General features: G+C 35.5%; 1 protein-coding gene across 3 annotated transcripts in view; it reads left to right on the top strand.

The window, feature by feature from the left end:
* TMTC4 (transmembrane and tetratricopeptide repeat containing 4) overlaps positions 1 to 14,573 on the top strand; it is a 93,751-nt gene that overhangs the window by 47,126 nt on the left and 32,052 nt on the right. For all 3 annotated transcript variants that reach the window (XM_027854110.1, XM_027854111.1, XM_027854112.1), the window contains exons 7-9: positions 11,600 to 11,692; positions 11,931 to 12,095; positions 12,934 to 13,136. In XM_027854110.1, the coding sequence (XP_027709911.1) occupies positions 11,600 to 11,692; positions 11,931 to 12,095; positions 12,934 to 13,136 (461 nt within the window). The remainder of the gene's footprint in view (positions 1 to 11,599; positions 11,693 to 11,930; positions 12,096 to 12,933; positions 13,137 to 14,573) is intronic.

A 14,573-nucleotide genomic window follows, 5' to 3' on the forward strand; every position in this document is an offset into this window, starting at 1 on the left:
AGGGGTAGAACTAGAGGAATGAGAAAGAAGTAGGACCTGGCTAGCTTCGATAGAAGTCTGTTAACCAGATCATGGCACTGACATAGCAGTTAAAGCCAAGAGAAGTTTGACAGTAAGTTAAGTTTGAGAGTAAGTGAAATTAGCATATTGTCATCAGAATCTTTGTATTAAATTATTAAATGTAAAAAAACAATAATTAGTATAAATAGACACATTAAATAATAATGGCTTAGTAGCTATATAGTGCTTTAAAATTTGCAAGGTGCTTTACATACATTATCACATTTGAGTCTCACAGAAACTATGTAAGGTAGATTCTGTTACTATTCCCATTTTACGGATGAAGAAACTAAGGATAAGACAGGTAAAGTTATTTGCCCAGGGTCACTCAGATAATTAAGTGTTTGAGACAGGATTTGAACTCAAGTCTTCTCGATTCCAAGTCCATCATCTCTTCATTGTATTTGTTTAAAATTTGCCTGTTCAGGAAGTTGGATACTTAGTTATAAATCTGGGCAGACTTGAGCAGAGCATTGCCATCTTAAAACTGTAGGAAATCTCTTGTAGCTTAAACTGTATGACCAGAGCCCCTCAACTACTACCTAGAGATAGTGGAATCTAAGGTTCAAAGGTAAAAGTAGAAAAGCAGGGGCAGAGCTAAGATCGCAGAGTAAAAGCAGTGACATGTGTGAGTTCTCCCCCAAACCCCTCCAAATACCTGTAAAAAATGACTCTAAACAAATTCTAGAGCAGCAGAACCCACAGAAAGAGTGAAACAAATTTCCAGCCCAAGACAACCTGGATGGTTAATGGGAAAGGTCTGTTGCCCTGGGCTGGGAGAGGAATGCAGTTCAGCATGGCCTGTGCAGGCAAAGACCAGGCCTCAGCAAACCTGGAACAGCGGACCTCAGTGGACTGAATCACTAGCAGTTGTAACAGTTTCCAGATTTCTCAACCCACAAACGCCAAAGACAACTTAGAAGGTCAGGAGGAAAGGTCTGTCAGACCTTGGTGAGAGAGGAGTGTGATCTGGCCCTAGTCCTGGCACAGCCCCAGGGCTGCTTCCACAGCTCTCAGCCCACAGACAGTGTGGTGATCAAGCTGCTGATCAGAAGGGGATTGCAGGGATCTCTTTGCTGGTGCTGAGGCAGGATTCTCTTGCTTTGCCCATACTTGGATATGGGACACAGTTTTGGGTGGTGGTGCTGGGTGAGGAAGAATGTGGTGGAGCTTGTGGTGGCAGTGGAGAGGGAATCTTCCTCACAGTTCCAAGGCAGAAAAGAGTGCATGTGGTCACTCACAGACCAGAGCACAGGTCAGGAAAAGAGTAAATACCTGCTTTTGATCACACCACCTCAGAAGAACTGAAAATTTACAGGTCCCTAGAAGTACCTCTGAAAACAGCTATACAAAACCCCTAAAGATTGGGACAGTACATTCTCCACACTGGAAGCAGACCCCTTACCTTAACAAAAAGTTTAAAAGTCAAGTAATTGGCTGGGAACATGAGCAAACAGCACAAAAAAAGAAGAAAAAAGCCTCAAACCATAGAATCTTACTGTAATTACAAAGAAGATCAAAACATGCAACCAGAAGAAGACAACAAAGTCAAAGCTCCTACATCCAAATCCTCCAAGAAAAATATGAATCAGTCCCAGGCCATGGAAGACCTCAAAAAGGATTTTGAGAAGCAAGTAAGAGAAGTAGAGAAAAAATTGGGAAGAGAAATGAAAGTGATGCAAGAAAATCATGAAAAACAAGTCAACAACTTGCTAAAGGAGACGCAAAAAAATACTGAAGAAAATAACACCTTAAAAAATAGACTAACCCAAATGGAAAAGGAGGTCCAAAAGCTCACTGAAGAAAATAATTCCTTAAAAATTAGAATGGAACAAATGGAAGCCAATGACTCTATGAGAATTCAAGAAATTATAAAACAAAGCCAAAAGAATGAAAAAATAGAAGACAATATGAAATATCTCATTGGAAAAACAACTAACCTGCAAAATAAAGCCAAGAGAGATAATTTTAAAATTATTGGACTATCTGAAAACCATGATTAAAAAAAAAAGAGCCTAGACATCATCTTCCAAGTAATTATCAAGGAAAACTGCCCTGATATTCTAGAACCAGAGAATAAAAAAGAAATTGAAAGAATGCACCAATCACTTCCTGAAAGAAATTCCCTAAGGAAAACTCCTAGGAATATTATAGCCAAATTCCAGAGTTCCCAGGTCAAGGAGAAAATATTGCAAGCAGCCAGAAAGAAACAATTCAAGTGTTGTGGAAATATGATCAGGATAATACAAGATTTAGCAGCTTCTACATTAAGGGATCAGAGGGTTTGAATATGATATTCCAGAAGTCAAAGGAGCTAGGATTAAAACCAAGAGTCACCTGCCCAGGAAAACTGAGTGTAATTCTTCAGAGGAAAAAATGGACATTCAGTGAAATAGAGAATTTTCGATCATTCTTGATGAAAAGACCAGAGCTGAATAGAAAATTTGACTTTCAAATATAAGACTCAAGAGAAGCATGAAAAGTTAAACAGGAAAGAGAAATCATAAGGGACTTACTAAAGTTGAACTGTTTACATTTCTACATGGAAAAACGATACTTGTAACTCATGAGACTTTTCCTCAGTATTAGGGTAGTTGAAGAGAATATATGTGTGTGTGTGTGTGTGTGTGTGTATATATATATATAATATATGTATGTATGTATGTTTGTATATATACATATAAATTATCTCACATAAAAGAGACAAGAAAAAACTTTGCCAGTGGAGGACAAGGGGAGGGAGGTGAGAGGGAATGAGTGAATCTTACTCTCATCAGATTTGGCTTAAGGAGGGAATAACATACACACTCAGTTGGGTAGGGAAATCTGTCTTACCCTACAGGAAAATAGGGGGGAAGAGGATAAGAAGGGGGGAGGATAATAGAAGGGAGGGCAGATTGAGGGAGGGGGTAATCAGAAGCAAACACTTTTGAGGAGACATAGGGTCAAATAAGAGCATAGAATAAATGGGGGGGCAGGATAGGATGGAGGGAAATATATTCAGTCTTTCACAACATGACTGTTATGAAAGTGTTTTGCATGACTATGCATGTATAACCTATATCAAATTGCTTGCCTTCTCAATGAGGGGGTGGGTGGGGAGAGAGGAAGGGAGAGAATTTGGAACTCAGAGTTTTAAAAATGAATGTTAAAAATTGTTTTGTATATGCAACTGGGAAATAAGATATACAGGCAAAGGGGTATAGAAATCTATCCTGCCCTACAGGAAAATAGAAGCAGAAGGGGAAAAGAGAAGGGGAGGGGTGATAGAAGGGAGAGTTATTTAGGATGCACGCCATCTTGGAATAGGAGGAGGGGAGAGAAGGGGAGAATATTTGGAACTCAAAATCTTGTGGAAATGAATGTTTAAAACTAGAAATAAATAATTTTAAATAAATTTTAATTAATTAAAAAATAGAAAAGGAAAAATAAAATTCAAGGAAAGTAGCAAAGGGAGAAAAGCAATTTCTTAGAAGCTAAAAGCACAAAACAAAAACTTTGTGATGAATGCATAGACTGTAACTAAATTTTAAGAGAATTTTATAGTTCAGAACATGCATTATATAATCATTTTGTAGATGTCTTATTGAGAGTGACGTGGATCTGTGCATTTCTAGTGAAAGTAATTTATAAGATAATTTAGTCAGATTAACCCAACCCTGAAGAATGTTTCCAGTGATCAACACCTCTCAGAACTTTTTGTGAGGTGAGTTAGTAGTATTCTCCTTCTTTTTACTAATAACTTTAAGCTACCACTGGTTATTTATGTGCTCTCACTTTCTCTGGCTTAAAGTCCCATAATGGAGAAACCCAAGTAATTCAGAGATAATGTTACACTTACTGCTTTTAATCTCCATTGATAATCATGTATATATTGTACCCTCTTTACCTGAGTAAAGTACTTTACCTCTGCACTACTAAGGTAATAGTATGTATCTTTTTTAAATTAATTAATATATTTTTAGTTTTCAACATTCACTTCTATAAGCTTTTGAATTTTAAATTTTCTCCATCTCCCTCTCCTCCCCCCTCTTCAAGACTGCATGCAATCTGATATAGGCTCTACATGTACATTCTTATCAAACATTTTTTCACGTAAGTCATGTTGTAAAGAATTAGAACGAATGGGAAGAACCATGAGAAAAAAAAAAAAAAAGACAGCAAATGTATACTTCGATCTGCCTTCAGACTCCTTAGTTCTTTCTCTTGATGTGGATGGCATTTTCCATCATGAGTCTTTTGAAATTGTCTTAGATCATTGTATTACTGAGAAGAGCTAAGTCTATCATAGTTAGTCATCGCACAATGAGGCTCTTACTGTGTACACTGTTCTCCTGGTTCTGCTCACTTCACTCAGCATCAGTTCATATAAATCCTTCCAGGTTTTTCTGAAGTCTGCCTGCTCATCATTTCTTATAGCACAAAAGTATTCCATTACATTCATACACCACAACTTGTTCAGTCATTCCAATAGTTTGTATCTTAAAAATAAGGAGCTAAGTAGGTTATTGTGGGGTAGGAACGAGAAACAGTGTAGTAGAGATTAAAGACACCAAATATAGAATCTCAAGATCTGTGTTCAAATCCCAGTTCTACCACTTAACTACCTATGTGACCTTTGGCAATTAACCTCCACAGACCTATTTCTTTATATGTAAGACAATGGGGTTGGACTCAATCAGGAATTCTTTTTTTAAAACTAATTTATTAATTTATTCTTAGTTTTCAACATTCACTTCCATAAGATTTTGAGTTCTAAATTTTTCCCCTTCTCTCCTCTCCCCCCTCTTCAAGATAGCGTGCAGTCTGATATGGGCTCAATATATACATTCATATTAAAAGTATTTTTACATTAGTCATGTTGTAAAGAAGAATTATTACAACGGGAAGAACCACAAGAAAAGAAATGAGAGAGAGAGAGAGAGAGCGCAAATAGTATGCTTCGATCTGTATTCGTCAGACTCCATAGTTTTTTCTCTGGATGTGGATAGCATTTTCCATCATGAGACTTTTGGAGATGTCTTAGATCCTTGCATTGCTGAGAAGAGCTAAGTCTATCAAAGTTAGTCCTCGTACAATGTTGCTGTTACTTTGTATAATGTTCTCCTGAAATCAGGAATTCTTAACCTGAGGTCCTATGAACTTTTTTTTTTAATATTTTGATAACTGTATTTGAGCATAATTAATTTCCTTTTTGATACTACCTATTTTATTTCATGCATTTAAAAACATTTTTTAACACGGGGTATATAGCTTCACCAGACTACCTCATGGGGTCCAAGACTCAAAAAAGGTTAAGATTCCCCAGTCCAGTTGGTATCTAAGCTCCCTTTCAACTCTAATCTCTATAAAACATAAATACTACCCAGGCAGGCCTTTTAGGGTTACAAAAATAGGAACTCTGTCTTCCAAACCTGCTGTGTGGTGAGGGAGGTGATGGATTGCCATGTCTACTGAAGAGGTACTTCCAGGAGAACCCACTTGCTGAGGAGACGGTATGAAATTTCAAGAGATAAGCTTGTACTCATCACTGATGTGACTATTATTGAATGTCTACATAGCGTGTCAAAAAGAGTGCTAGATATGTAGTTAGGAAGGACTTGGGTTTGAATGAAACCTCTGTTGTATGTGTGGTGGGAGAAAGATGAAATGACTGAGTAAACAAAGGTTCAAGCTCCCAAGTTTATCAATATATTAAGCAATGCATGCCAATTGCCTAATGAATCTGGGCTAGTCACTTTCCTCAACTTTGCCATTGAACCCCAAATTCAGGGGGAAATAGACTTTTATACATTAAAAACAATCAAATAGGGACAGCTAATTAAAATGAAATAATTAACCAGGATATATTAGGTAATCTGATTTCTATTTGGAGGAAATATTAGAGACTTTCTAAGTTAGGAGGGGAAGAGCAAACAAGTACAATTCCCTGAAATCAGAGAAAGAGGTATCCCACTCCCCTCAAGTATCTGTATGTGATCAAAGGAACATGGAAACAATAACTGATTGATCAGTATAGGGCCAGTTTTCAGATAAGATATATGGATTGCTTGAGATGTATAATTATGGGGGAAAAAACTCCTTACATCAGTCTTTGGATGTGATCCAGTTTCTGGTCAGTATAACCTAGGTCCTTAGTTAAGGGTCTCTTAGCAACAGGTAGTGGTCCAGCTTCCCAGTCACATGGAGATAGGTTCAAACAGTACAATAAGGTTTTCTCCCAATTCTCGCAAATGAATAGTTTTCTCACAAGACAAAAGTTGGATTAGACCCATAATTGAATAGAAAGGGAAATAAGCTAGCTCCAGAATTGAGTCACAAGATAGAGTCAATGTGGTTCACTCAGCTCCCACAGTTAACCATTTGCTGTCCTAGTCCCCTCAATTCCTTCAATTTCCTCATGCATCACTTATCTATAAGCCAAATCTATAAGGTTTTTTTCATGTATTCATAATCAGAATTACGTAAGTCAGATTACAGATCAAACTACTTAGAGGGCTCACAACGGACCAGATTTACATAGCAAGATAACCAAGCAAACAAACATCATGAAACAAAAGGCCAAAGCAATACAATAACCATCATTAATGTTAACTAACATCAAGTCTCCTTATATCCTAGTAACCCATTCCCAATGTCCATTTAATCATTACATTTGGGGTCCAGGTGTTTCATGTATTCATCTGGTTCCTAGATATCTTTTCTCGACAATCTGGAATAAGCTTCATTCTCAGAGAATTTCTGAAGAAGACTCTGCCTCTCTGGTTCCAAACCATTTGTGAAGGTTCCTTGGATCATTCTGCTAAAATCTGCCAGTAATAAGACTTAATACCATTTAGTACAATCTCTTAAATTTGGTTTTCCAATAACTAGTTCATCAGATGAAAACTAGCTCAAACTTTATGGTTCTGGTCCTATTAACAACAGAGTTATAAGAACAACATCAAATTAAGAACCCATAATTCACCTGAAACTTTAGAAAATTTCAGTATTTATATACTAGCTACTATTTTTATCTTTACCTAAACCCTGTACCTGATAATAAGAATTAAAAAAAAAAATTCTTGAGTGTCTAACTTGTAAAATGAACTCTTCTGACTTTTACAATTGACCGCAAGGTAGAGCAGTGGATAGAGCACTGAGCTTAGAGTCAGAAAGACATGAGGTCAAATGTGGCCTCAGGCACTTACTAGCTGTGTGTACCTGGGCAAGTCACTTAACTCTGTTTGCCTCGGTTATTCATCTATAAAATGGGCTGGAGAAGGAAATGGGAAACCACTCCACTATCTTTGTCAAGAAAACTCCAAATGAGATAGCAAAAAATTGGACGTGACTAAAATGACTAAACAAAAATCTTTTAAAGTTATTAGATACTTTTAAAATGGGAAAATAATTTCACTTTCTTTATAATTACCAATATAATTATATGTAAATCCTCAATCCAATTCTGAGAACTTATTACTAAAATATGCTCAAAGCCTGAATTTCCGAACTAGATGCATTTGGAAGCCAATCACATTTTACATATATATATATATGTATATGTGTATATATATATGTATATGTACATATATATATGTATATGTATATATGTATATATGTGTGTGTGTTTATACACGCTATATATGTATATACATATATATGTATGTATGTATGGAGAGAGAAAGTTCTTAGAGAAAATAATCTAATCCTGTTGCTTTCTCAAAATTTACTATTCCATTTAATGAGAAAACTTTTATATTATATCTTTGTCTTATTAGTTTAATTCCCCTAATAATAATTACTCTAATTCCCCCTTCTGAAGGATGTCATCCCTATATTATAATTTGATAACAACTGCAGATTAAAATTTTAAGATTTTTCAAACTTGCATCCTATTATAGTAACTCAGAGATGAAATAACTCAGAGGTGTTCAAGTATCAATCTATTAATTAATAGATTTAGTATTGTACTTACACAATACTTCCACTGTTCACCTCCCTTTAGTATATAAATGTGCTATGAAAGGAAAAGGAAAGGCATAGTTATAACTGTGTCAAGACTTTTCCCTTCAAGGGCACAGACTGATCTGACGTATACCATAATAGGGGAAAACGCCATAAGAGGGAAAAGCTCTGTTTGATTCCAGGTTTGAGTCATGATCAGGTAGTCACAGGGTAACAAAAGCCAGGCTCAGGATTAACCAGGTGGGGAAATTGCCTGTTCATAAAAGAAATAGCACAGTGGGGAAACTGAGCCAAGAGGATCCTACCTTAGGTCATGCCAAAGTCTTCCCCTCAACTTTTTCTCAGGGACAGACATTCACCTGTAGTTCTTAGAAAGCAGCACATGCTCTTTTCTACTGTTGGCTTCATGACAATTCAGACAGTCATTCCCATAATCAAAACTCAAAACAATAGTAAATTATAGTCCCAAGAGTTTTTACCTCAAATAGCAAAATTTCATTAACCACAACTTAGAGCTTGAATCCTATTAATTTCTTATGTTTACCTAACAGTTACATTTCATTTATCCTTTACTTATAAATTAAAACTAACCACATTCTGGAGTTTCAGACATACAGCAAATACTTGATAATTGATTCATATTAATATATTGAAGTTACATCTTTAAACTACCCTGTACATTTTCATAATTTTTATGTGATGGTCAAAAATTTTCCAGTGAAAACATTGTTATAATAAACATTATTATTATCATTATTGTTATTATCTGTTTTAAGAAAAATATATCCCATTAAATATTTAACAGTTTTCAAATGTTTTTATTACAATCTTTTAAAAGCTGAATTCATAATATAACAGCATCCAGATTAAAAAAAAGTTTTTTCTAGCAGCATTTCTGTTATAATGGTTTTTCCAAATTTCACAATATAAGAAAAATTTAGAAATACATTAATAACAAAGACAATATTATACATTTACAATACAAAATAAAACTTATTACTAGTCAGATGACATCAATTCAGTTGAATGCAGTTTCAAATTATTTTACATAGAAAAATAATTTATCTTATTACCTTTGTCATTTTATACTAATCACATCTAAAATATGATATGCAATTACATTCAATTAAAGGAATAATGATAACAATAGTCAATATTTATATAGTGCTTACCCTATGCCAGTCATTGTTTTAAGCACTTCACAGTCATTATATTTCTTGGTCCTCACAACAACCCTGGGAGTTGGGTGCCATTGTTATTTTCTTCATTATAGATCAGGGAACTGAGATAAATAGAAGACTAATAAATTTGTAAGAACACAGATTTCCCTGCATTTTTCCAGCTTTTTTCTCCCAGCACCTTTATTTGGGAACCTGAACTGAGATGAGAGGGGCTAACAGGGTCAGAGGGGGAAGGTCTCTGAGCAGGGGGAGTCATAGGAAGTCTTTGAGCTGAGAAAGTCACAGGGATTCTCAGAACTGGGTAAGAGGAGTCTCTGATCTGGGATGAGGGTGAAATGGGAATCTCTGAGCTGGAGTGGGGGGCTTAGGGGGTCCTTGATCTGGGATAGGAATCAGAAGGGGATCTCTGATTTAAACAATCTTTCCTCTTTTCATTGTCAAGGAAGGGTAAATTTAACTGCAAATCACATACCTATTTTTTCTTCACTCTGGGATTGCTTTCAAACTATCTGCCTTCCTTTATTACACTAAAACAATAGGTCTATCAATCTTCAGGGGGGGAAGTAATCTAAGTGTTACCTATCCCTGAATTTTTTACAGAATTTAATTCTTATTTTTCCTTAAAATAAATTCTACAGAGAGGTCCCCAAAATTCTCTCAGGTATTTCAACAAATGATAATAAGTGAAAATGATTAATCTCCAAGCTCCTTAATCATTAATCGCTAATCTCCAAACCTTCAAAATCTACTAAGATATTTTTTGGCAATTCTACAAACCAGAGCAAAAGTTTTCCTTTCTATGATTATCTCACTTTATCTTTTTAATTCCAATGTGGCCAAGGTTGAAATGACAAAGAAAAAGTATCTTACAGAGTTTTTTTCTCTCTTTTTTTATAACCTAATCTCCTGCTGAAAGCCTAAAGTGGGAGTTAATCGTGCTTACTAGGACAACTGCTTCAAGTATGAAACTTCATTAATCTTTCCTCTCTTTGCCTTCAGCCTTTTAGCAGTTTTTCTGGCTGGTTGCATTTTCCTCTTTAGAAATCTTTTAAGGTAACATAATGTACAGTCCCAAGACAAGACAGATATTTTCCTACATTTTACCAAGACATAAAAACATAGATAAAAACAATAAGAAACCAAAAGTTCATCTGATCAAAATAAGATTTTCAGTGTCTAGCCATAATCTTTTTTTTTTCCAATTTGCAATAATGAAAACAGCTGAATTGGGGACAGAAAACAAATTACCACTTGAATCCCTTGTAGATTTATGTCAGATGTCACATATCTCAATAGCATACTGTTTAGTTATTCTTGTAACTATCAGAAGCATCCCCTGATCCTGCACTACCAAAAGTTTACTCAGTGAGGAACTGTTCCACTGTTATTTTACCACCACCGGGAACCCATAATCCTTCCCCAGGGGAAAACTTAATCTTTAACTTAAATTTAATCTTAATTTAATCCTAAACTAAACTCTAAATTCTCCTTCCCTGGGGGACCCTTCTCTTGGGGGAAACTAACTTAACCTAAACTAAACCCCAAATTCCCCTCTCCTGGGAGAACTGTCTCCTGGGGAAAACTAACTTAACCTAAACTACATTCTAAATTCCCCCTTCTGGGATGTCTCCTGGGGTGAACTAATAACCTAGCTAAACCTTATTATAGCTCAGAAGAAAAAAGGATCAAGAACAGGAGTCAGTCTTCTGAAGTCAGGCTTCCATGGGAAAAGTCCCTCAGTGAATAATTAACCAGAGTACTCTAGGGAGTTTTTCTGGAAGGCTATTGGCCACAGGTTGGAGTACTGACTCAACCTAGCTCAGCTTACCAAGAAACTGGGGCAGGGGGAAAGATGAAATGACTGAGGAAACACAGGTTCAATCTATTGAACTTATTGATTTATTAAGCAATGCATGCCAATTTCTTAATAAATCAGGACCAGTCACCTTCCTCAGCTTTGGTACTGAAATATAAGAGAAGAGAAAAGAAACCCTTGCCTGTTGCCTCCTTTTTCACATTGCATAGGTGAAAGTAATCTCTGTATTGCAGGTGGTTTTCAAAGATAAGTGGATCCTTCCTGAAACACTTCCTTGATGACCCTAAATTTCTATATATACCATTTCCTATACTACTTTCATTAAAAACAGCAGATTTTGATATTAGTGCAGTCACAGATGTGATAGATGGAAGATTTGATGTAATGAAAATTTGACATACTAATTGATCCTGAGCTGCTGTCATGGAGAATCATAAAGTTTATTTTTTAAGAAATAAGTGGGACCTTATCAATCCTGCAGTCCAGTCCTCTTCTTGTCTGGGTACTCATTTTACAATAATAATACAGTTGCATAGTGGTATAAAACAGAGAAAGACTTTTCCATCATTAATTAATATTTTTGTTGTTTTTATAGGGTTTCAATGCTGTGTTTGATGCCTTGGTGATAAGCAAATTAAATATTTTAGAAATTGTTCAAAAGGTACGACATAAAGACAAATCATTAGAGGTGAGTATATCCATTTTCTTTAGGTAAGACATCCAAAATGTCAAGTACCACAGCAGATTAAAATTCCATTTTCACTATATTTCATGCAGTTTTTGTATTTTAAATTAATCTAGCTGCTAAAACACATCAAAGTAGTTAAGGCACAGTTGTTCTGCTGGTGTACTTAACTGCACCACTGCTACTTGGCTACCACTGCAATCAATGTCAGTATCTTTGGGGTTTTTTCTTCTCCTTTTAGAATATTGGATGGCTAAAGAATGGAGGCCTTCTCTTCAGACTGATTCTCCTGTTTTCTGGAGGGGCAACAATACTTTATGTGCGCTGGAGAATTATGGGCACTGGTCCACCAGCCTTTACTGAAGTTGACAATCCAGCCTCCTTTGCAGAGAGCATGTTTGTCAGAGTGAGTCTGGAGTCTTTATTTTAAAAAGATTCCTGTTTCTTTATAGGTGACAAGTCCTTTAGACCTACCTTTGATAGCATAGTGCTTATCTTTTAAGACTAATAATGATTATTCTAAGATTAGAACTATTTCTTGGCACCAGGAGTTTAGGGTAAGAGACAGCTATTTTTCCTTTCTCCTTTGTGACTGAAGGAAAAATGTTATTCTTTCTTTTAAAAATTAAGATTTTCTTCCTGTTTTAATGGATTTTCATTACTCTTCATCCTCCCACCCCACCTTCACTGAAGAACATTGTGGATTGGTATTTGATGGCAGGAGACATTAGTTTTATCCAACAATAATGTGAAAACCCTTTAAAATTTATTTGGACTTGCTTTATTTTTCTAAAGGCCAAAAGGAGGAAAGAGGGAGGTGGTCAAATGGCAGATTTTATCTGTGCTATACACAACAAGGAGGATTTAGGAACCTACACTAGAATTCCGTTACAGGGAACTGCTTTCAGGGAACTAGAATAACAACTCCACTATTGACTTTTTATGTTACAGACAGTATATGTCACTGTGTACATGGGGATATGGTTTGACCTCAGGTTAAAACAAATTAGCTTTTTATTCTATTTCTTTTAAATGGGATTTGCTTCATTTTATTTGTTGAAATCTGAATGTAGTTTTGTCAGATTATAGAATACTGTCTCATGCCCCAAACAAAATCTTCAAGATTTTACTTTACCCAACTTTTTTTCATTATTAACAAGAAGCATCTTAAAAACCTCAAAGTGAAGATAGGATTTATTTTTTTAAGTTCATTATCAAATGTTTGTTTTCCTTTTGACTGACAGGCTATAAACTATAATTACTACTATTCATTGAATGCATGGTTGCTGCTGTGTCCCTGGTGGCTGTGTTTTGATTGGTCAATGGGCTGCATACCCCTTATTAAGTCAGTCAGTGACTGGAGAATAATTGCACTAGCAGCACTTTGGTTCTGCCTAATTGGCCTAATATGCCAAGCTCTATGCTCTGAAGACAGCCATAAGAGAAGGTAAGAGACAATGCTGAATTTTAAACTCTACACTAGGTTGAGTCAACAGAATTTTGCTAAATTCGGTACTGATCATTTTAACGATTCAGTGGAAACAATGTCCAGAAATACATGTTTCAAGTAAATATTCATGGCGATTACTACAGTTTCTTCCCAGTTCAGCCCCGTCATCAGCAATGACTAGTGGGATGCAGACTTGGAGGAAGAGGTATGGATGGCTGCTTTATTTTTTAAAATCCCCACGAAGTGGCATTTTGAGATCCTTAACACCATAGGTGGTAAAGAGTAATTTGTGGTCAGAACAGAGAGTGTAATTGATGTATGTTGTGGCCATCATTTCACAATTCTCCTTTTAAAAAAAAAAACGCCCTTATGAAAGCTGTAGTGATTCTTTCTGTCATCATGGTTTGATACAAAATAAACTGCTGTCCCAAAGAGATTATTCTTTACTGCTAAAAAGGTTATTGAGAAAATAATTGGAAAAAAACAATTGTGTTTTGTGAAAAAGAAAAGTAGGTTTACATCCTCTTGTAAGCAAAAGTCTTTTTATTGTCATAAAATTATTAGTTTCTCAAAATAAATTAAGTTTTGAGTTTGCTAGTACTTTTAAATTGGTTGTAATTTTAAAGAAAAACAAACTCATGTCCTCGTGCAGTCATTTCTACAAGTGAAGTGAGATTGGTTTTTGTAAGTTTTATAAGAACAGGATCCATAAAAGAAGGCCTCAAATTTGATCTCACTTATTAATCACTCTGTTTCCATTTATTGTTTGCAATCATCTCTCTCACTCAGAAACAGTAGCCTATTTCCACAACTATATTTGAATGACCAACATACTTCCTCTTAGCTTAAAGATGTTGAAGGTGACATAGCCCCCATCAAATAAAGACATAAAGCAAAACATATTTGCATTTATCATATTCATGTAATCCTTAAAAGAAAGCTATGACTATATGAAGCGTTTTAGTAAAGTTTCTAAAATAATTATTTCTATTTAAACCCATGTACTTAGGCAACATTTTTATTGAGCTCATTCTGTACTTAAATGGTATAAGATATCTTAAGGATGTTCTAGTTAGTAAGCCTACAGAAATGGAAACACTTTTACATAATTTATTAAAGTAATAGGATTTGCAAGCTTCAGTGTCATATGTTTGAAAGTAATCTTCCCAGACAATTAGTAGAAAACATTCCACCATCAGAAAGTATTTTGGGTATGTTAGAATACAATGGAAGGAAAATGGACATGGAATCAGAAGCCAGATTCAAAATCTACCTCTCCCACTTAGTATAACCCTGGGGAAATCACTTAACCTCTTTAGCCCTTGATTTCCTTACCTATAAGTAGGGGATTAGGTGAGGGGGCTTTGAGTGTCATGATGCTATGCTAATGGGTACAGCTTCATCTGTCCATTTCTTATATACTAATTTCCTATC

Source organism: Vombatus ursinus, unplaced genomic scaffold (assembly GCF_900497805.2).
Source record: "Vombatus ursinus unplaced genomic scaffold, bare-nosed wombat genome assembly UNPS02010304.1, whole genome shotgun sequence".
Taxonomy (NCBI): Eukaryota; Metazoa; Chordata; class Mammalia; order Diprotodontia; family Vombatidae; genus Vombatus; species Vombatus ursinus.